The sequence below is a fragment of the Sparus aurata genome, chromosome 6 (genome assembly GCF_900880675.1).
Source record: "Sparus aurata chromosome 6, fSpaAur1.1, whole genome shotgun sequence".
Taxonomy (NCBI): Eukaryota; Metazoa; Chordata; class Actinopteri; order Spariformes; family Sparidae; genus Sparus; species Sparus aurata.
Window position 1 is genome coordinate 1,260,056 of NC_044192.1, and position 24,600 is coordinate 1,284,655.

At 39.4% G+C, this 24,600-nt stretch overlaps 2 protein-coding genes across 2 annotated transcripts in view; one reads left to right on the forward strand and one right to left on the reverse strand.

Moving 5' to 3' along the window:
- Nucleotides 1–24,600, forward strand: part of pcbp4 (poly(rC) binding protein 4) — a 488,978-nt gene that overhangs the window by 142,213 nt on the left and 322,165 nt on the right. The window lies entirely within an intron of this gene.
- LOC115582688 (NLR family CARD domain-containing protein 3-like) overlaps nucleotides 7,496–24,600 on the reverse strand; it is a 48,916-nt gene continuing 31,811 nt past the window's right edge. The window contains exons 5-12 of the mRNA XM_030418802.1: nucleotides 22,181–22,233; nucleotides 19,554–20,883; nucleotides 18,999–19,481; nucleotides 16,389–16,562; nucleotides 14,967–15,143; nucleotides 12,552–12,728; nucleotides 11,416–11,589; nucleotides 7,496–10,636 (exon numbers count right to left, since the gene is read on the reverse strand). Of these exons, the coding sequence (XP_030274662.1) occupies nucleotides 10,618–10,636; nucleotides 11,416–11,589; nucleotides 12,552–12,728; nucleotides 14,967–15,143; nucleotides 16,389–16,562; nucleotides 18,999–19,481; nucleotides 19,554–20,883; nucleotides 22,181–22,233 (2,587 nt within the window). The 3' untranslated portion in view covers nucleotides 7,496–10,617. The remainder of the gene's footprint in view (nucleotides 10,637–11,415; nucleotides 11,590–12,551; nucleotides 12,729–14,966; nucleotides 15,144–16,388; nucleotides 16,563–18,998; nucleotides 19,482–19,553; nucleotides 20,884–22,180; nucleotides 22,234–24,600) is intronic.

The window sequence follows — 24,600 nt, forward strand, 5'->3', positions numbered from 1 at the left end:
GCTCACTGTCTCTCTTGCAGTCCTGCATGCAGCTCTAATTTATCTCCACAGCTGCAGACTCACAGCTGCTGGCTTTGGATCTGGGGTTAATAAATACATATATGAGGCTGTATGGTTGTTGCAATTTAATCTTCTGATTTCCAGAAAATATAAACGTTTCTATGATTGTATTGAGAGTTGTACTGAGTCACACAGTGACACACTGCATGCAGCAGAAATGTTCTCCTCTGTTCCTACTGCAAAGCAGGAAGGTGAGAAACTACTGACCAAACACTCTATTGTAGTGATGGCTGAATTTCAACTATATTATATATATATACATACATATGCTCTTTTTATTTGACATTATTATCAGCTTTAACTCTTCTTAAACTGTGTTAGCCGTGAACTATGCTCACCTTTCTTTTGAAAAGGTGAGCACATCTGGTTTGGAAATGGTACATTTCCAAACCAAAGTTGTGCTTGCACCCAGTTTTATATAGCGGTATGACCTTAGCAATTTTCAAGGAAGATGAAAATTGCTAAGGTCATACCGCTATATAAAACTGGGTGCAAGCACAACTTTACAAACTATAGACCTGTATCAATACTGCCACAACTCTCAAAAATATTGGAAAAGCTTTTTAACAGTAGAATGGATGCATTTCTGGAAAAACACAAATTATTTTCAGAGAGTCAGTATGGGTTTAGGGTTAATAGATCAACATCACAGGCAATAATGGAATCAATAGAGGACATCACAGATGCAATAGACAAGAAAAAACATGCAATAGGAGTATTCATTGATCTTAAAAAAGCGTTTGATACAATTAATCATAACATACTATTCAAAAAACTGGGAAAATATGGGATAAGGGGACTGGTATTAGACTGGATAAAGAGTTACTTGAAAGGACGGCAACAGTTTGTAAAGTTGGGTAATCACTGCTCGAGATATTTGGACATTGCTTGCGGGGTCCCCCAGGGGTCAGTATTGGGCCCCAAATTGTTTATCCTGTATATCAATGATATGTGTAAAGTATCTAAGTGGTTAACATTGGTCAATTTCGCAGATGACACAAATATTTTTGGTTCAGGAGAAAACATTAAACAAGTGGAAACAGTTATAAACAAGGAAATGAAAAAACTAAAGACATGGTTTGACTGGAATAAATTATCATTAAATGTAAGTAAGACTAAGTTCATGTTGTTTGGAAAATGCACATGGAACACAAAGGTGCGAATAGAATTAGATGGGTTGAAATCGAAAGGGTGCATGAAAACAGATTCCTTGGGGTTATAGTAGATGACAGACTGAGTTGGAAACCATCAAACATTTACAGTCCAAGGTTTCAAGAAGCATTGCAGTCATACACAAAGCAAAACAATTACTGGATCATAATTCTCCTCGCACACTGTACTGTTCACTGGTCTTTCCATATATACATTGCTGCTCTGAGATTTGGGGAAACACTTACAAAACTTCATTACGGTCACTTACTATCCTGCAGAAAAGAGCAATAAGGACTATTCACAAGGTCAGCTACTTGGAACATACAAACCCACTTTTTATACAATCAAAACTACTGAAATTCACTGACATTGTATCTTACCAAACAGCAACTATCATGTACAAGGCAAAAAACAGACAATTACCAGAAAATATACAAAATGTATTCAGAAATCGGGAGGGAGGTTATCAATTAAGAGGGGAACATAACTTTAAAAGATTAAACAGACGAACAACCTTGAAAAGTTTCTGTATATCTATTTCTGGTGTCAAGCTATGGAACAACCTAAGTGAGGAACTCAAGCAAAGTCCAAATATCAACCAGTTCAAGAAAATGTACAAACACATGTTATTTAGCGGGTACAATGGATAATGGTATTAATGATTATTGGTGATTATCACTTATTAATTGATGTGGCTGGTGATGAGAGGCAGAGAGAGTGTGTGTGTGTGTGTGTGTGTGTGTGTGTGTGTGTGTGTGTGTATGTATATGTACATATACAAGCATGTATATGTGGGTGGTATGTGTGTATGTAGATATATATATATATATATATTAATTTCATTTAGACAAAGGGGTGAGAGCTAACAAGCTATGCTTCTTCTCACTCCTTTTCGAATATGTTATTTGTTTTACTTTTTATCATTATTATTTTGCTTCCTCAAAATCTTCATTTCCATATTATGTTGTGTAAATAATTTGTTAAATAGCAATCAGGAAGCCATGTTCCATTTTGCATATTCGGAATAAATAAAAAAAAAATAAAAAAAGAAAGAAGTGTGTGAGGAGTTGTCTTCCCTCTCCTTGCTTTCTTTCCCTTTCTGCCTTTCCCTTTTGTTTAAGGCTCCCTGACTTCGCTTTCTTGGGTAAAGTCATATTGATGAGCAGCAGCCACTCCGCTCCAGAAGCTGTTTGGAGACGCATCCTCGTGCACCTGCAGCTGCAGGTGGACTGAACCATTCTCTACTGTGAGGGGTGAGAGCGGCCTCACACAGCCTCCACTATCTTCTATCTATACAGAATAAAGTCTCTCATCTGATTTATTCTGCCAATTTTAAGTTAGTTATGACAATAATTACTTAGAAATGTTTTTAAAAAAAAACGAAATAAAAACAACATTTTATTTCAGGCCTTTCGAGGGCCCCTTCCCCCATTGGGGCCCTGGTAATCAGTCCCACTTTCCCCCCTAGTTCGACGCCCCGGTGTCACGCACGGCAGCAGGAAGTACGAGGAGCAGTGGCGGCCATAGACATATATCTATGGTGGCGGCTACTGCACTCTCTACAGTCCCGGCCCTGACTTTCTACAGGAGGCAGCAACCCTCCCCTCCTAACACAGGAACAACTAACCCGCTGCTCTACCTGCCTTCGTCGCCGGCAGTCCTAAATGGCTGTGACCGACACCCTGATGCTCTCCTAATGCCCCGTCTGTCTTTTGTCTCCTTCCAATCCTCCTCCTGCTCGCAATCACACACGCACACACACACACACAAAATTCCATTGATACGCCCATTACGTCACTGATTGTGTCCTATAGCACATTCACATCACAATATTCACTTTGTCAGTCAGAATTATGAGAGAAAGGGTAGAAATTGACATACAAGAGTCATCTGGTGGAGTTCGATTATATTAATTTGATCTGAAGATGAAAATAATTTTTTAGTGTCTGCTAATTATTAATTATCTTAATTATTTTAGCATTAAATTATGAAAGACATTCAGATAAAATGTGTGTTAACACTCACCCTGACTCAGACTGCAGCTGTCCTGCTGTTCTGTCGACTCAAGATGGAGTCTCAACACTTTACTTTCACTTTTATCTTTAAAGGTTTCCTCCCTCATTCATCATTAGAAACATAACATAACAAACACATCCATGTCACCTCCCCAAGTGAAAAAAAAAGTTTGTATTGAAAAGATATTAAAAGTTATTTATATTTTCAAGTTAATTCGATTTTTTTTTTCAATAACAATCTGAAGATTGTTTTTTTTTCTTCATGTCTATTCAAAGTAAACGGACACGTTAATGACTAGTCAATGATTAGTGACGTTGGATACACAGAGTTTGGAGTTGGATTTGTTACTAAAACTACTCAGGTTTATGACATCATATCGTCAGCAAACCGAACAGCTCTGCACGTGCAACTCGTTACATTATGTATCATGTAAATACAGTAAAGTACAGAACATTAAAATGATGATAAAAGTTACAGAGCACAGCAGCAGCTTTGAATAAATCAGCTGCTGCACACTGTGTCTGTGTCTGTTTCAGGCTTCACAGCAGCTCATTACTGCCAGTTAGAAAAGAGATGAACACTGAGCTTGTTAATAAATATTCACTGTGTCAGTCAGAATTATGAGAGAAAGGGAGAACTTATGAGATACAAGAGTCATAATACAAGAATCTGGTGGAGTTCGATTATAATAATTTGATTTGAAGTTTATAAGATTTTTATAGTGTCTGCTAATTATTAATTATCTTAATTATTTTAGCATTTTATTATTACAAATGTTGCAGTGAACGTATAACTGCTCTCACAGGAGAATTTTGGGACCCACTGTAAAATAATCTGGTGGAGTTTGATCATAAAAGTTTGATTAAAAGTTTATTTTTTGTGTAACTGACTGTGATATCTTACTGATAACCAGTTAAAAAGCTGCTTGTAAGAACAAGACATTAATGACAGAAGAAGCTGATGTAGGTCAACAAAGGAAAACACGAAACACTTGCGCCTTTGAAGATATGATTTCATGATGTTGTAAGTGTCCCTGAATGCTCCATGAGAGCCACAGCTTTACCGTACAAAGTAGTGTAGACGCGCGATCGAGTTTTATGTTATGTGTAGATGGACTGACAGCGGTCACAGGAGGAAGACGTCACCTCTCTCTGTCTCTTCACACAAAGTTTGTGTTATATTGTAGATATTTTATCTTAGTTTTGTATCAGAAACAACAAAAACACGACAGAGGAAGGTGAACAAGTTTGTTGAGCTGCGGAGGACAAAGAACAGGAAGTAACACAGTCACACACACACACACACACACACACACACACACACACACACACACACACGTGTAACCAGGGTTAATAAGCCTTATGTGACGTGTCACAGCCATCAGTGACATGCAGCTCCACACTACTGTCGCTTCTACAGACCACAGACGATGACCAGGTGGATTATGGGGCGTTTATTACACACAGTTCCCTCCTGCAACACAGCTCACAGACAGCAATGTGTGAACATGATCATCAGTCTCAGGTTGATCACAGTGAAGTCCTCTTTTCTCTGTGCATTCAACAAATGATAAAATAAAAAACACAAATCTTTTCATATAAAAATAGAAACAAAAATTACATCCTGGTGTACATCCTCCAACCAATGGAGGGATAAAGACACTGATTCAAACACCAGGATCTTAGTAGGACTAAACCCTCAGTGCTGCAGCAGGCAGTGGATTCATTTGGACTTTTCTTTCTTGTAAAGGACCTACAAAAGTACTGATTATACGCACAGAGTTTTGGAAATGTTAGTTTCTCGATTGATATCGATCTGTGAAAATTCAGTTTGATCTTGTGTTAAATTTTATTTTGTGTTTTCATGCATTTTGTGCCAAAATGATAATGCAAACTGTTAAGTTGCTATAAGGACTAATGTATTGGTTGAAATTAACTACTGAGCGGTAGACAGACTAAAAAAGGCCTGACTGAGAATGAGAACCCAGAACTGAGTCAAGTCAAAGAAACGAGAAATTAAAATGAAGACAACAACTTAAAGGATCCCACTTGAACATAATTTATTAACTCAAATCGGGTTAATATAAACTCAAAGAGACAAAACAGGGAGAAATAATATTTTTTTATATATTGGGTTTTATTTTGTTGTTTAAGGGATTTGAGTACAATATTCCTCTGTCCATGTTGTCTGGTACCATACTCTATGTATGTACCATTTTGCGAATAATATAAATATGCAGGCAGTTCAAACTGACCTCATAGTCTGTGGTCTGTTATTCTTGAACACTAGTCTTACTAGTGCTTTTCCGAACCTGCCGTTGAGTCTTAGCCATCTGTTAATATCTACAGTGCTACACAAACACACACGCATCCACACGGTGACGCAGTTTAGTGCTCGACAGATAAAACGTTAAAGTCTCTGAATGAAGCGTTCATGAGTTCATCAGCTCACAGAGAGAAAACAGACTCAGAGACTCTGACTGTGACATAAAGATAGACTGTGTGTTAACACTCACCCTGACTCACACTGCTGCCGTCCTGCTGCTGTTCTGTCGACTTAAAATAGTCTGAACACTTAATTTCACTTTCAAGGCTCCCTAACAGACAAAGAGGGAGGGAGCCTCTTCGTCCAGAACAGTGAAAATTAAAGTTGAAGTCTGAAACTATTGTATTTGTTATATTTGCTAAAATTGTCATTATGATCTGACAGTAGAATCAGATACAGGTCAGCTGTCTGTGGCTCCACCCAGTGGCTGTAATTTGATCTGCAAGAATCCACCACTTAGGGATCAACACAACCAATCAGAGCCAAGGGGCGTGTCTGAGAAGTGTCAATCATTCTCGTGCATATGCTGCAGCCCCTCAGTGTTAAAACAAAGAACTGGACCAAGCCAGAGAGAAAACAAGGATACATATCGAAGTGTCATTTCAGAGGTGGAGGAGCTGCTGGATCTGTAAGGACTTTTCTGCTGGACAGGTAACCTGGATATATGTTTCATTCTATGTTTTAACCACGAGACTAAGATGGCGGTGATTACAGTAATACTCACAATAGCGCATATTGCAGTACGATGTTGCAGTCGAGCTACGTAGCTTGTTGCTAAATCTAGCTTGTATGCTAACTCCGGTATTTAGCTTTGTCTTTATGGCTACTGGTTAGCAAAAGTGTTTTTAAGTGACCAGGCAGTTCTAATAACGTTAGGTTGTGTTCAGGACGCTCTGAAGTGGTTGAATTGGTTTAGAGAAACATTAACATTACTCATGCTTCAGACAGGCAGCAGGTGATGATGATTACCTGAATGATCACCTGGTGACTCGTCTACAGTGATGTGAAGAATATTGATTGTTACTCTGGATATCTACAGTGACCTGCAGGAGGCACTCATCACTGTAATTTAGTTGTATTAATCACAAATAGAACAGTCAGGGCTTATGTTGTTGTAAGTTGTTGTTATTATTGTGAATGTGCAGTCTTGGTTATCTGCGTCCTCTATTGCCGTGGTAACAAGCCTGCTCGTGCAGGGCAGGCTCCTCCTCTGTGGGAGGGGCTTAGAAGGCAGAGAGGAAGAAGGACTGACCTGGGAGCTGTTTCATTCTAATGTTCTAAGTGCACTTTTTTCTCAAAACTCCAGACTGCAGACATTGTTGAGTTGTTCACTTTAGATGATGGTGAACAACTGTTTTTTTTTTCATGATCTATAAATTATATAGCCATAATAACGCATCAGGCACAAATGAAATAACTTAGTATCAAGACAGAAGCACTATAAAACAAATCTGAGGAGGCACACTGGAGATCATGAAGATGCTCCAGGTGATCTTGTAGATAAAGTACATAGAGGCTCAGTCCCACAATCAAGACTCAAAAGTACTGACTTTATTTGTGATCATCCTTCAAGTCAAACATGTTTGGTGGTTTCAATCCTGATGTGAAGATGTTTAATTGGAGAGACTCCATCAGATCTTTAGAATCCAGAATTACTTATTGGTTTCATCGTCTCTCTTTTCTACAGTTTGTTTCAGAATCCTCACATTATGATCAATTTAGTAGGCACAAAACAACAAAGTAATTTATGTGGCTAATGGAAATAAATAAAAAAAAAGAACTGTGAAATGGTATCTTTTGTGATGTGAAAAACAGGAATATTTGGTAAATAAATCACAAACAGAAAACAGCAAAGAAGTTTAAAAAGTTGGATGATCAGTATTATGGACGAATTAAACAATACTATACTATATACTATGATTAAAGACAATGAGAAATGAAATGATGATGACAACATTTGTATTTATTAAAATGACTTTTAGAAGGTAGATAGCAAAATGGTTGAAACATAACAAACATATTAGGATGAATGAAAAGGAATAAAGATGCAACATGAGGCTCCATAACAGTCATATTATGAGCAGCAATACAGTAACAGGCATTTTAGAAAAGGTTTTCACCACACTAGCAAAATAAAACCACGAGCTTTAAGATTTCTGACAGACATCAGAGGTCTCATGCATCTGCAGGACGAGAAATGAAGAGGGGAAAAAAAGACAGCAAGTAACTACATAAAATTCAAAGAAAAACAGGAGAACTAAGACCTACAAGAAGACATGTCATTTCAAAGTCGTTATAAAGGGTTACTATGCTTATTTTATGATAAAACTCAACCATAGCAAATAAAATAAAACCCAATCCATTAATAATCATTTGTGACTTTACATAATAAAACATATAAGGATTCATGAAAAGGAATACAAATTAACATCAGAAAAATAAACAACAAAATAAAACAAAACACAGTCCCCAAAAACTGATCTAAATCTGTATCATTTCAAAGTTCAATATACATTTGGTTAAAAGTCAGAATGCATTAATTACACAGATGTAACTTGTACATGATTATAATATGATGTATAAAAAGTTAATGTAGATTAATCAATCTATTTTTGACACTGATGCAACAATAATGTATAATAGCAATACATAACAGTGATGTAATGCAAGCTAAAAAGTACCAGTAGTAAATGTATCCACTTTTATTAAAACATCATCTACATCTGTGATGAATGATGAATGTAATAAACATATCTCCGATGGCTTGTGAGGGACAGTCGTGTGTCATTTTAAGTTTACATGTACATTTACACTTAAATTGAGGGCATTTAGCAGACGCTTTCATCCAAAGCCACTTACAATAAGTACATTTGTCACAAGAGAGAAACCATGACATCACCGTCTATGGAGTAAAAAGAAAAATAGAAAATATTCTCAAACCGTCATCTGAGGATCGTAGCTGCTATTTATCAAAGATACTTTAAGTGCATAAGTGCTGTGATAGAAATGCTGACAATACGAACATACAAGTGTGTACATAAAAAAAAAAATAGAGGGGTGTTGGGAGGGAGTCATGCTCTGCGGGGTCGAGGTGAAGTCTGAACAAATGAGTCTCGAGTCTTTGGCTTAAGACAGAGAGTGACTCTGCTGTCCTGATGTTGGTCGGGAGTTCATTCCGCCAGAACAGAGAAGAGTCGTGAATGAAGTGCTCTCACTTGAAGGCCTTGAAGGCCAGTATCATCATGCTGGTTACACAGTTACTCTGGCAACTTCTTTGTCTACTTTGATCTCTGTATGACCTCCTACACTACCTGAGGCTGAGCGGTGCCTAGCAGCCTCAGCAGCAGAGCATCTGTTCATCTGTCTCCACTCAGTGGCTGTTTCTAAAAAGGTGTTTTAAAATCAATAAATAGTAACTGAGACCAGCAAATACACCTAGAGAATTTATCTGTCTACCACATCGGTATGAACCCAAAACAAAGACATTTCTCTGTGATATGACTTCAATAATGGATCAGAAGGACACTGAAATAACAACTTCATAATAACAACTTGTGAAAAGCCTGAATTCATTCTTCAAGCATTGTAAGTGCTGTATTGTAGGCAACTGGACGCTTCAGTTTCTTTAAACGTCAGGGAGACACTTCAGTCCTCCACAGCCAAAACCACTTTGGTGTAATTCGGCCCACAAGGAGCTTTAAGTTAACCCTCTGGAGTCCAGGGTATAATTGACCATTTTTCACTACTTTTTACATTTCACTTAAAAACTATTTGCCTTGCCTTGTTTGTTTTGGTGTCGTTTATTAACACAGTGGACCTGAAATCTCACTAAAAACATAAAATCTGCTTTGGAAAAAGTTCGATTTTTTACTGTGAAAACCACAAACATGTTTAACAAACTTAGAATGAAAATATAAATTGTTGTTTGTAAATTTCAAAAAAGTATGTACAAATTTAACAGAGTTATATGTAACTATTTACATTTAAATGCAGACAATGCCTCAGGCTCAGGTCTCCCTCAGCTCCTCCCAGCTCATAGAAGAGCTGCTCTGCCTCCACATTCAGTAATCTCATTGTTTTGACACAGAAAACAAAAAAACAACTACAATACACACTAAACACACTAACTACACACTCCAAGCACGCTAAATGTCACAAATCTCTCAACTTTCAAAACTTGCTGTTACTACTGCCGTCAATCTTTCGCCGCCATCCCTCCCACAACTTTCACCTCTTCCTCAGCAAGCAAATCACGTGCTTTGCCATATAATTTTGCGACTGGTTGATGTGGTGCATTTTTCCACCAATAGAAATGGGGTGTCACGTGTTTTTTTTGGCCTGCAAACGCTCACTAAACGTGACGACAATATTCATGAGAAAGCGTTGCGTAAATTCTTTTATTGTATGTCCGGTTTTACTTTATCAACACAATTTAAAAACTGTTATATAGTTTGTTGAAGTTGAAACGGAGACTCAGTGAGGCTGCGTCTTACTGTTACATCATCTTAAACTGGTCACGTGATTTGGACGCACCGGCGTATCAGTAGACCACAGAGGGTTAAGACATTTCACATCTCATCCAAGAGACTTCTTCAGTTCTTACTAACTGGAGTTGAGTTTGTAGGCCTTTAAACTCTGTGTGGGAGTGTCTTTATAGTCATTAAACGTGTGCGCTCTGAGTTTCAAAATCGTTGGGCCATTTGTGGGTCGTTGACCCAACCAGCCTTCGTGTGGGTTGCTGGGGCTAGGTGAGCCCACTGGTCTCACATCGCATCGGTCTGAAAACACTTTCTCTTGATTTCCATCTTCCATCTGCCTGGTGACTCCCACCCGGTGAATATAATTTGGTTATTTGATGCAGTTTCTACAACTGCACATTTAATCTCCACACTTACCACTTTTTACTTTATTATGTCTACACATAAATGGATGATTGTTAACTTAACACTAAAGCAGATTTTAGAGCAGTTCAGACCGCAGCACTGAGGGTCATCTTAGTTGATTCTGCTGCTTCAACCTCTCTGGATCATCGGGACACAGCTGATCCTCTCCACACCACCACCCTTACAGAGATAATTTCCATCTGATGATAGAAGAGAGACAACAGTCATGAATGTTTACAGAGATTCTTCTCATCAGTTTTCAGTCAGTGATGCAGCACATCCACTATAAAGACCAGCAGCACCAGAAGTGGAGCAGCTGTGTAGCGTAGCCAGCTTCCTTTCAGCTCTCATGTGGGAGTGAAGCTTAAAGGACCTGCAGACAGTTTGGATATCAAGTCTGTTAACTCCGCAGATTTCACCAAAGTACACAACTGAGAGAGTCCCTGAATGCATCATTAGTGCAGAAACTGGGATACTGCTCACTATAATTATGATTTACTGCTGTTAAGATTTAAATGTCTTTGTGACATTTGAATATTTCATCTACTTTAAAATATTATGAGACAAATATGTAAATATGAGTCTTTTATAAAAATATATGGACCGATACAATGGACAGATATATCCATGTTCATAAAGTCTGTAGAGAAAACCTCCAGCTGTGTTTATTGGACTACAGCAGAGATTCTCCTCTGTATTAAGATCACATGGTCACTAAATCTCTTGACGGTTCTCTGATCTGCAAAGTTTAGTCAGACTGATCCGAGAGCTGTGACAAAGACGACCTGATCAGTTCTTTAGTGTTGAAATGAGAGCAAACTGTCTCTAAACATCTGATGCTGTCAGCTGCAATCCAGCTTTATTTCCTGTAGAGATGAAAACAGCCATCTTCACATCAACTCAAACACATGATTACAACAAGTTGCTGGTTGATCTGATTGGCTGACTCAGCAGGAACTGATTCAAACCCTCTACTGACCTCAGAGTCTCCAGTCTGCAGTGTGGACTGTCCTTCAGATCACACAGCAGCTTCACTTCTGAATCCTGCAGGTTGTTCTCACTCAGGTCCAGCTCTCTCAGATGGGAGGGGTTGGACTTCAGAGCTGAGGCCAGAGAATCACAGCTGATCTTTGACAAACTGCAGCTCCACAATCTGAATATAGAATAAATTATGTAGATGAAACCATTTATACTACAATCAGATGTGTTTAAATGTGAAGCTTAACATTACTATGTCTTTAACAATAAGCTTTTCTCTAAAATGACTCAAGGGACTTTGTCATTGTGTTTTTTAGGGCTGCATGATATGATCAAAAAGTGATATTGCAATTATTTTGACAGATTTTGCGATATTATTCATTATTATTATGGACGATTACATTTTACATCACAATTTTCCTTGTCACTGAAAAACTAGTAAAATCATGACGATGTGGCATTTCTCCCTGTCTCTGCCAAACAAACATGTTCTGTTACGTCTGGAGAAGAAACTTTGTAGGCCGCAACATCTTTGCAGCTCTACAAAATATCATTACAACACTGTTTTGTGACACATTTTACCTTATAAAATAATTGCAGCTCTTGCGATTTGGATATTGCACTTAGTCATACTGGCCCTCATTTATCAATCGTGCATGAAAACGGGTGCAGATCTGAGCGCAGAATTGGTCTTATGACAGGACACATGTGTGATTTATGAAACATTCGTATCTGACCAATCCCAGCGTACGAATGATCGGGTCTTGATAAATGCAGCGACTGAATTCGATCATCATTAACATGTTACACCCTTAAATATTCCTGGTTCGGAGGCCTCGCCCACTGAGGTCGAACATGGAGAGAAGAAACACTGGCAAGAAGAGAAACTTTTCCGAGATGGAGATCAGCATCCTGGCAGCGCCGGCACATCAAAGGCTCCGTTCACTAATGCAATATTGTGCAACACTGAACCCTCCCATTGAACCCATTGAGCCCTCCCTCATCACAATGTTAAAAAATTTAGTCCAAAATCGAGCCTAAGAAACATCACAAGAACCAAACACACACACCAACAACTCTTCTTACCAAATAAAGCGGACATTTTCTAAAATCCAGAAATAGTGTTGGTGTACTGACCTCAGAGTCTCCAGTCGACAGTTTGGACTCTGTAGAAAATCACAAAGCAGCTTCACTCCTGAATCCTGCAGCTTGTTGTTTCCTCCCAGGTCCAGATGTCTCAGATGGGAGGGGTTGGACTTCAGAGCTGAGGCCAGAGAGGCACAGCTGATCTCTGACAGACTGCACCAACTCAATCTGAATATAGAATAAATAAAGTGAGTTTAGAAGACAATGTTCCTGCTTGAAACCATTCAGTGTTTAATCATCTGTTCAGAGCTGAACAAGTTTAGAAAATGAAGCTCCAAACACCTGAACCCAACAGGCTGCAGGTCCAAAACTGTCAGATACAAAGTGAAACAGAGCTCTCATTAATATTAATGACAACGTGCTGCTGCTTCAATAAAGACGTAGTGACTCCACCTCTTAAACTCTGCAGCTCCACCAGAGGCTCCATCTATACAAACTCATGTTGTGCAGCCAAACAGAAACCAACAGAAACTGACTGAAGATTTGATTCTACTGTTTCAGATCAAAATCATCCTGAGTTTAAATATTTCAGTCAGTATAAACGTCACATGTCATCATAAAGGTTCTGAACAAACATGTTTGTTATCGTCTGACAGAGAAGAAAACACTGGTTTCTGTTTTTATTCACAGAAGCACGAAGGAATCAAATGATTAAGAGGTTCAGAGAGAATCAACCAGTGATGAATGTTTAATGTTATATTAGATCTGTTTTAAATATGAAGCTGAACAAGACGCTCAGAGTCAATCAGCATCAAATCTATGAGGTCAGATCCCCTTCAGACCTGATGACATGAACACTAAGATTCACAGAGTTTGAATAATGTTGTGAAAGTGTGAACAAAGGTTTCAAATACATATTAAAATGTGATTTAAACATGTGAAAACAACATGTGTGAAATAATGGTGTCACATTTATAACTGACATCAGCAGTGTAATATCTTCAATGTTGTAAAGTTTGTCTTCAGAGTTTCAGACAGTCAACACGTGCAGTGTGTTCAATCAGAGATGACATTCAATTACATCCATGTGTCTTTTGTCCAGCGTGACTTTAACATCATCAAAGCTCCTTTTTCAAAGATTCAACACTTTCTATTGACAGATTTAAATTTTAATCACACGACAGACAGAAAAGTTCTCCACCATCGATTCACCTTCAACACAAACGAGCAGCTCTGTCTCACACACATAGAAAGCTGTAATCAAAGCACAGATCTTCATCACCACTGTCATCTCCATCAACACACAGCTGACTGACTGAGAGCTTCATCCTCCATCATCTTCATCACTGATCAGACTGAGGTGTGTGTGTGTGTGTGTGTGTGTGTGTGTGTGACAGTGAGAGAACTGAATGAAAGTTAAATCTTCTGTTAATTAGTTGTCATATTTTATTTTACAAAACAGGGGTATCAGTAAAAACAGGGACTTTTTTTAAATAATTATTTTTAAAATGTTGTTTTATTTGTTTTAAGAATCCGTTTTGATCTGTTCTAAATATGTGACTGCTTGTGCTTAATGACAGCTGAGGTTTGTTATTTTCAGACTCAGCCAGATTTTGCTGTGCTGCAGACTCAGATTTGCGTACACGATCTCAGACCTGATGTGAGATCTGATCGTAGCTTCGGCTCACGTCCAAATTGATAAATGCCGAAGTTTGCGTGGAAATGGTCGTACGCAAGGTTTTCTGACGTACGTTCGTTTGATAAATAAGGGCCACTGTGTATTAGATTATTTGATTATTAATTGTGCAGCTCTAGTGTTATTGAGGATCAACATCATGTCATTCTTCTACACACATCATCCAAATGTCAGTATAACATTCATACACCTGTTCACGTCAACACAGATTCATATTCATCATTAACACTTTATCCATTTTAAACTAACATTAGTTCAGAGGGTCTCCAGTGTACAGATCACTCATTCATGAAGGAATGAATGCATGTGAAAACAACACAAAGAGTAAATTAGTTTAATTAAATTTGATAATGAATTAATCAAATTAAAAGAATGTTACAAAGAATATTCCATTAACAAGCACTGACATGCCTGAAAAGGAGTATATTCATACACTCACACATACAAATATACTTAACCTATATTATACATAATAAATATACATTGACCACATTTCTATATCTTATTATGAAACTCAAGCTATTACCACATATTTATATTTTATAACATATTTAGATTTGATGCACACAAACACATGCATACATCTACGAAAACGCCTAGTGATTTTTGAAGCCCTCCCTCAACCCAATGTTAAAAAATTTTGTCTAAAATCGAGCCCAAGAAACATCACAAGAACCAAACACACACACCAACAACTCTTTTTACCAAATATCATAAACTTTACACAGTGGACATTTTCTAAAATCAAGAAATAGTGTTGGTGTACTGACCCCAGAGTCTCCAGTCGACAGTTTGGACTCTGTAGAAAATCACAAAGCAGCTTCACTCCTGAATCCTGCAGGTTGTTGTTTCCTCTCAGGTCCAGATGTCTCAGATGGGAGGGGTTGGACTTCAGAGCTGAGGCCAGAGAGGCACAGCTGATCTCTGACAGACTGCACCAACTCAATCTGAATAAAGAATAAATGAAGTGAGTTTAGAAGACAATGTTCCTGCTTGAAACCATTCAGTGTTTAAACTTCTGTTCAGAGCTGAACAAGTTTAGAAAATGAAGCTCCAAACACCTGAACCCAACAGGCTGCAGGTCCAAAACTGTCAGATACACAAAGTGAAACAGAGCTCTCATTAATATTAATGACAACGTGCTGCTGCTTCAATAAAGACGTAGTGACTCCACCTCTTAAACTCTGCAGCTCCACCAGAGGCTCCATCTATACAAACTCATGTTGTGCAGCCAAACAGAAACCAACAGAAACTGACTGAAGATTTGATTCTACTGTTTCACATCAAAATCATCCTGAGTTTAAATATTTCAGTCAGTATAAACGTCACATGTCATCATAAAGGTTCTGAACAAACATGTTTGTTATCGTCTGACAGAGAAGAAAACACTGGTTTCTGTTTTTATTCACAGAAGCACGAAGGAATCAAATGATTAAGAGGTTCAGAGAGAATCAACCAGTGATGAATGTTTAATGTTATATTAGATCTCTTTTAAATATGAAGCTGAACAAGACGCTCAGAGTCAATCAGCATCAAATCTATGAGGTCAGATCCCCTTCAGACCTGATGACATGAACACTAAGATTCACAGAGTTTGAATAATGTTGTGAAAGTGTGAACAAAGGTTTCAAATACATATTAACATGTGATTTAAACATGTGAAAACAACATGTGTGAAATAATGGTGTCACATTTATAACTGACATCAGCAGTGTAATATCTTCAATGTTGTAAAGTTTGTCTTCAGAGTTTCAGACAGTCAACACGTGCAGTGTGTTCAATCAGAGATGACATTAAATTACATCCATGTGTCTTTTGTCCAGCGTGACTTTAACATCATCAAAGCTCCTTTTTCAAAGATTCAACACTTTCTATTCACAGATTAAAATTTTAATCAGACGACAGACAGAAAAGTTCTCCACCATCGATTCACCTTCAACACAAACGAGCAGCTCTGTCTCACACACATAGAAAGCTGTAATCAAAGCACAGATCTTCATCACCACTGTCATCTCCATCAACACACAGCTGACTGACTGAGAGCTTCATCCTCCATCATCTTCATCACTGATCAGACTGAGCTGTGTGTGTGTGTGTGTGTGTGTGTGTGTGTGTGTGAACTGAGGGAAATTTAAAACTTCTGTTCTAGATTTAAATTTAATAGACACAGAAAAAAAAACACATGAACTGACCTCAAAGTCTCCAGTCGACAGTTTGGACTCTCCAGTCCAGAACACAGACGCTTCACTGCAGAATCCTGCAGCTTGTTGTAAGTCAGGTCCAGATGTGTCAGATGTGAGGGGTTGGACTTCAGAGCTGAGGCGACGACTTCACAGTGAGTCTCTGAGAGTCCACAGAGAGTCAGTCTGTGAATACAGATAATAAAACATTTAAATCAGATAAAATCTGACTCTTTACTATGAAAACAGACTCTATACATTTTCCAACACAAAGCACATGAACATGAGCAGCTGTAGCTCAGCTGGTCAGCTGTTCGGCCTGAGCTGCTCAGTCAGCGATCACAAGGTTTGTAGTTTGAAACTTGAGCTGCTCGGCTCCACATGAGCCTCCAGACTTTGACCTGCCTGAGGAGATCAGCTGGGCTGAATCAGTGGCCCATTTTAAATCCCCCTCAAAACACACCTGTATAAAACAGCTTTTAATGGCTGATTCTGATGATTTCATCTTTGTTTGATTTTGGTTTGACATATTTGTGTTTGTCTGTTTTCTTCATTCTGCTGTCTTTATATTTATATTTGTAATTGTCCCTGTAATACTTTTCTTGTGACTCTTTCATTGTTGTGCTGTTTTATTTGTGTCCAACAAACTGATGTGAGTGCTTTTAAAGTGCCATATAAATAAACAGAAATACATGTTGAAGTGTCCTTGAGGGAAATAATGAAGCAGAAATGACAGTTTAGGACAAAAGTGTTGAAATAAGTGAGACGTAAACGTGTCAGATGTTAGTTTTAGGGGTGCACGATAATTATCGGGCCGATAACAGGAAATTATTACGTCATTCTGATAAGTCCGATATCATGACGAATAGCCCCGATAACATATATGATTTTCTCAGCACGGCAATGCCCCGCTCCCACTATGAGACCTGAATGGCCTGCAGTGAATGCTGCGTTCAAGAGTCATTGGCATAATCAGAAAAACTCTTTCTGACAGGGAAAATTCAAGAATACCCCCTCATGTCAGAAAAGAACTTGTTAACTCTGTCAAAATGTTGGTAGTTGCTGATTTGAATTGATATCCACAGTATTTTTCCACATGTTACACATAAACAATAGAAACATGAACTTAAAAAGGCCGAAAGAACGACTAAACGTGGGAACAGGGAATTTCCGTCACACCGTGAATGCAGCACAGCGTGGCACATGGCGTCGATTGTGTGGGACTTTTTCAAAGTTTCTGAAGAAGACAAGTCGCTTGTTATTTGTAACAAATGTTCCAAGCAAGTTCCACAAGGAGGTAAAAGTAGCACGAGCTTCAATACGTCAAACCTGATGAGTCACCTGAAACATAGCCATCGCTTCGACAGAGTTTTGAAAGCATATGAGGACGCCCGGGCTGCTAAAGACGCTAGCAACTTAAAGCCAGCCGCAAAGAAGCCACCGGGACTTACACACATCAGTGAGGCTTTCGAAAAATCCAAGAAATTTGCCAGAAATGATCCACGGGCTGAGGCTATTGAAGACTTAATCATGGAAATGATGGCACTTGATGACCAGCGCTTCACCCTCGTTGAGGACAGAGGCTTTTCTCGCCTGGTTAATCACTCGGAGCCGCGGTTTACACTGCTGAGCCACCGCTACTTTTCTGATGTGTGCCTTCCAGCTAAGTATGATGCGACCACCAAATGTATTCACACTTTGATAACAACGTGAAAGACATAAGCTTCACCATGGATATATGGACTTGTGATGTCAGCCCTGTAAGCATGATGATTCTGACTGTGCAGTGGTTAAATACAGACTTTCAACTATACAGAGCGGTGTTGCAGTCCCAGGAGCTGCCCGGCTCACACAGGTACAATGATTCACCAGACTTATGAAGCTATGCTACAGCAGTGGAATATTAAGAAGATGGTGCATGTTGTTTTTTGTTTTTTTTGAGAGGCTTGCCAATAGTTTTTCATTGGAAAAAATGAATATCTCCACTTAAAGAGTCAAAAGTGTTTTGGGGTTTTTTCATAGTATTAATGTCATGATCATATATATGTATGTGTGTGTGTGTTATCGGTTATCGGTATCTGCCTTTAGGAGCTGAAAGTTATCGGTTATCGGTTTTTAAAAGAGTTATCGTGCATCCCTAGTTAGTTTACAGGCTGCTGTGATTTCTATTGGTTCAGCTTCATGTTCACATGATGATCAGTGAACTGTGAAGTCACTGTAGGTTGGAACTGCACTCGTATGTATTTACCTCACTTATGTGTTTGTGTGTATTTTCTCAATCTTTGATACATTTTATTCTGTGGCTCCATCTGCTTTTCATCTCCCATTTCATTCATTTAATGCCTCCCACTGCACAAACACAAGAATTACAACTAAACATTGTGTTATTATCATTTTATGGGTAATAATTTAGTGTAATGTTTTGGAAACAAGACGACTTCATGTCATTTCTACTCTGAGCTTGGTGATGATCATTTATTCATTCAGCAGGTTTAATACTTGTTTTGGTAAACGTGTATAGTGTTGAGGTTTTATATTATTCATGTGTGTAAAGTGTTGATCTTTAATACTGAAGGCTTCAGTTTTACCTCACTTCATAATGTTTAACACATCTGGACTTACACAGCCTTTCTACAGTTCCTCACAGCTGGAATCAGTCTCTGTCGTCCCTGTTCTGATGTGTTGTACTTCTTCAGGTCCAACTCATCCAGAACCTCCTCTGACATCAGCAGCATGTAGGCCAGAGCTGAGCAGTTGAACACAGAGAGTTCCTTCTCTGATCTGTTCTCTGACTTCAGGAACTCTTGGATCTCCTGATGGACTGAGTGGTCGTTCATCTCCGTCAGACAGTGGAAGATGTTGATGCTTCTGTCAGGAGAGATCTCATCACTGTTCATCTGCTTCAGGTTGTTGATGGCTCTCTGGATGATTTCTGGACTGTTGTCTGTCTGACCCAGCAGGCCTGCTAAGAGTCTCTGGTTGGACTTCAGAGAGAGGCCATGAAGGAAGCGAACAAACAGGTCCAGGTGGCCATTTTTACTGTCCAGGGATTTCTCCATGGCGCTCCTCAAGAACTCATCCAGGGATAAGTAACGGGCATCAACACTTCTAACAAAAAACTTAGAAATCTTGTCAAGAAAAGACTTTGTTTTTTGTTTTGAGCCCCTTCGTTTGGACTCTTTTCCTGTGAAGTTCTCCACCACCTCTGTGTTCCTGTTGGTGAAACAGTGGAACATGTAGACTGCAGCCAGAAACTCCTGAACGCTCAGATGAACAAAGCAGTAGACTGATTTCTGGAAGATCACACTCTCTCTTCTGAAGATCTCTGTACAAACTCCTGAGTACACCGAGGCCTCTGTGACATTAAGACCACAGCGCTCCAGGTCTTCTTGGTAGAACATGATGTTTCCTGTCTCCAGATGTTCAAACGCCAGCCTCCCCAGCTTCAGAAGAACTTCCCTGTCAGCCTCCGTCAACTCCTGTGGACTCGTCTCACGTCCCTCATGGTACTTCTGCTTCTTCCTCTTTGTCTGAACCAGCAGGAAGTGTGAGTACATGTCAGTCAGGGTCTTGGGCAGCTCTCCTCTCTGGTCTGTAGTCAACATGTGGTCCAGAACTGTAGCAGTGATCCAGCAGAAGACTGGGATCAGACACATGATGTGGAGGCTCCTGGAGGTCTTGATGTGTGAGATGATTCTGCTGGACAGATCTTCATCACTGAACCTCCTCCTGAAGTACTCCTCCTTCTGGACGTCAGTGAAGCCTCGTACTTCTGTTACCCTGTCCACACATGAAGGAGGGATCTGATTGGCTGCTGCAGGTCTGGAAGTTATCCAGACGAGAGCCGAGGGAAGCAGCTTCCCCTGGATGAGGTTTGTCAGCAGCACGCTGACTGATGACTTCTGTGTGACATCAGACACGACCTCATGGTTGTTGAAATCCAGTGAAAGTCTGCTTTCATCCAGGCCGTCAAAGATGAAGAGAAGTTTACAGACAGCGAGCTTCTCTGCTGTCACCTTCTGTAATGTTGGATGGAAAACATGGAGCAGCCTGAGAAGACTGTACTGCTCATCTCTGATCAGGTTCAGCTCCCTGAACGACAGCAGAACCAGCAGACTGACATCTTGGTTTTCGGAGCCCTCTGCCCAGTCCAGAGTGAACTTCAGCACCGAGAAGGTTTTTCCAACTCCAGCGACGCCGTTGGTCAGAACCACTCTGATGCGTCTCTGTTGGTCAGGTGAGGCTTTAAAGATGTCGCAGCACCTGATTGGAGTTTCACTGAAGGTCTTCTTCTTGGAAGCTGTCTCAAGCTGCCTCACCTCATGTTGGGTATTAACCTCTTCACTCTGTCCCTCTGTGATGTAGAGCTCAGTGTAGATCCTGTTGAGGAGGGTTCCACTTCCTGTTCCATCATTTCTTGTTTCATCACTTCCTTCAGTCACATGTTCACATCTCCTCCTCAGACTGATCTTATGTTCATCTAAAGCCTCCTGCAGACCAGCATCCACTGAAAATAGACCAAACACAGAGCATGTGGTGATTATTTGATGACCAATGTCAAAAAACGATCAATATAAAAGTACACTATATTGCCAAAAGTATTCACTCACCCTTTCAAATAATTAAAATCAGGTGTTCTAATCACTTCCATGGCCACAGCTGTATAATAATCAGTCCATAATCAGGAATTAATGGAAGACGTGGCGCGTCGTATGGTTGCCTCTGCGTCGACCATTAATTCCTGATCATTGACACCTCGTCGGGCATTATCCTGCTTATACCATGGTCACTTGCCAAAGAAAAGAAATTAAGACCACTAATTTATATTTTCATCCGTTTCACAGTCAAAATATAAAGTTTTTCACAAGCCATAACTAAGTTTCCCTGGTAACGCCTGAGGGTTTGACTAATACCTGGAACAGTCATTACTCTCCCGTAAGGTTCTTATGCAACTGAGACGTTGTTCACTCCTCCAGTAAATAGGACGGACCATAGATACGACTTGGCAACGGGAGATATTCTAGTCCGCTCAGCGATGAGCCAGAAAGCTAATGCTATGCTAGCAAGATTCAAAGTCAATAACACTGTGTATGGTTGACAAACAGTAAATATAATTTGACAGTATGCTAGCTAACAAGACCAGCTAGCTAACCAGTCATGTCATTGTCACCAAATCAATATCAAGAATTTCACAAACAAATGACCTGCCGTGTGTAACGTTACTGTGGCCACAGCCTGAAGCAGAGAGCTGAACAGTGAACGGGATGTGAGATTATTCGCGTATCAGTAAATTTAGAGGGGAAGTGAACTTTCTGCAGCTTGTGTGTTACAGTCGCCACCCTGTGGTGTTCAGAGGATAAGACACTGAAGGACTGACGGACTGCACTCAGTGCTGGAAATAAAATATTCAGATTTGATACGCCAGCTAGTGCATTCATTTAGAATGGGGAACGGACAATTTGACTGGAACTACTTAGTAGGTGTCCATATATCAGGGGTTAATGGACACCCTGCAGCCAATCAGAATCGAGTATTCCCCCAGACCATGGTATAAACAGAGTTAAACATTTCTCCATCATCATCAAGATATCGGATCTAAATGTATTTCTTTTGGTTGTGATGAGACGTGGTGCAGAACAGATTTGAATGCTGCTCGAGCAAAAAAAACATGCCGTTGGTCTTAAGATGTAGTGACATTTATAAGGATCTTAATTGTCCGTGCAGTGCAACACAAACAAATGTCACTTTATTAAATCAACAGTGTTTTCAGACATGATGAAATCAGCAGACAGATGTAGTCTTACTCTGTACAGTGCTGGTCAGACTGGCTGTCTGCAGTCCAGCTGTTGTTCTGGGTCTTACCTCCACACTGGGGACAGGAGGAGTCTCCTGGTGAAGCAGACTGGTCCCAGTATGATGTGATGCAGCGTCTGCAGAACCAGTGTCCACAGCTGGTAGAGACCGGATCCTTCAGGACGTCCAAACACAGCAGGACGGCTGCTTCTTCACAGAAACATGACTCCTCTTCCTCTCTCTGTGAAGGAGCAGAGAAGACAGGAAACAAATATCACTACTACTTTCCTCAATGTTTAATGATGCCACTAATAAATAACAGCTATAGATGATGATAAAGAAAAGAAAGAACATTTTGATTGGTGATCGGGAAAGGCCAATTCTGTTTCTAGCAATTAGTTTCCCTCATTGACCCCAAAAATCCTGAATGGAGCGACTATACTCTGTAACATGTGTGATGCTGTTTTGTTCTGTGCTCCACTCGGCTTCATATCCCATTTTGAGTGTTTCAGAAGCGAGTGTCTTTTTGAGCTTCTAACACAGATGAGTAGACTGAAAAGTTAAATGGTTTCATTATCTGTCTGTTTAAAGTGTATTTATTGTTAATATTTCCAACTTTGTTGTTCTGTAGATCCCCGGGTCTGCACAGGGTGTTTCATTTTGAAAATTGACCGGATGCTTTATGCTGGCCACGAGCATTGGAGGTTCATCTTGGGATAGAAAAGATATCCGGATAATGGAGAACCTGCCTTGATAAATTGTTTTTTGATTTTTTTTTTTTTTTTTTTTTTTTTTTTCAAATAAACTAAATATGAGACTAATCTGACGAATCATTGTTTTGGTTCTTATTTCTTATCCATATCATAAAGATTGTATTCAATTATTCAAAGGTGTAAAGATCACCAAGAGATCCAGATGAACTGTAGTGTGAACAGAGAGGACTGAGTCTCTTAAGAGGACTGAGTTCAGTTCACTTAAAGAGACTATATGTGAAAACACAGTAAGAATCGTATTTAAGTTGACAGTTTCTTTTTAGGAGAAACTGTTCTACAACAAAAACACATGTGACTGACAGAGACAACTGAAAAAGATTCAGAACCAGTTCTTACTGTGTGTCTGAGGGTCCAGGATCATTACTAAGGCGTGGAGGTTCATCTTTGGACTGGTCACTCTTCATAGACAGACAGCTGGATACTGGAGACTGAACTCTGCAAACAGCAACAGTGTTTTCATTTACATCACATGAATCTTGGATAAATTCTGCAACGACAAACTATTTTAACAGCTTCAAATATACAAACCACAAGACTGATGGGATGAATTATTTCTTTGTTCATAATTTCTGATCCATATCATAAAGGGTGTATTCAATAATTCAAAGGTGTAAAGATTTAAGAGACTGAGTCTCTTTAAGAGGACTGAGTTTGGTTCACTTAAAGAGACTATATATAAAAAACAAAGTAAGAATCTTGTTTTAGTTGACAGATGCAGTTTAGGAGAAACTGTATTACAACAAAAACAGATTTGACTGACAGAGACAACTGAAAATGAGTCAGAACTAGTTCTTACTTTGTGTCTGATGGTCCAGGTTCAGTACTGAAGTCTGGAGGACGATCTCTGGACCAGTCGCTCTTCATAGACAGACAGATGGATCCTGGAGATCTGCTCTCTCGTCTTCCTCCACACAAACACTCATCTTCTCCTCTGAAGTCAGTCTGAGAGGTGAAACAGTGACACTGACTTTGAGCTGCAGGACACAAGAGTCAGGAAACAAGTTTGTTCAAGAGAACCAGAAGTGAAACACAATCACACAGGCAGTCTAAGAAACTGTACAAAAGACCATAAAATTTATGATTTTTGTTTTTATAATTCAGGTTCTGGCAGCCTTGTGTCACATGACATGTGATGTGTGTGCGAGTGTGTGAACAGATGAATACTGTGTGTGACGACACACAGACAGTGTTGCCAACTTATCGACTTTGTTGCTATATTTAGGGAGTTTTCAAACCTTCTAGTATGAAGGTATTAATGGTGCAAAAGGTTGTGCACCATTAACAGTGGAATTTGTAGCTGTGTACAGTGATTGTGTATGTGTATCAGTAAATGTGTGGTCACAAATATTTTACAAGTCACAGATTAAAAAACTGACACACTCACATTTTTGCTCCAATTGTTGTAGTATATTTGGTGCAAAACATATTTGTGCACCTGTAACAGACAATGTGAACTTGTGGACAAAATTTGGCACATGCTAAATTAACAGCAGCAGAGACAGCGATACTGCAACAACACAAAACTGACAAAGCTGATTAACACTAACACTGCCACGTTACCCAGCGGTTGTGTGCTGTTTTGACCATTAATATAAGTTTTGTATATGTTTTCGTCTAACTTTCATGGCACCGTTGTAACGCAGCTGAACTCTGGTATT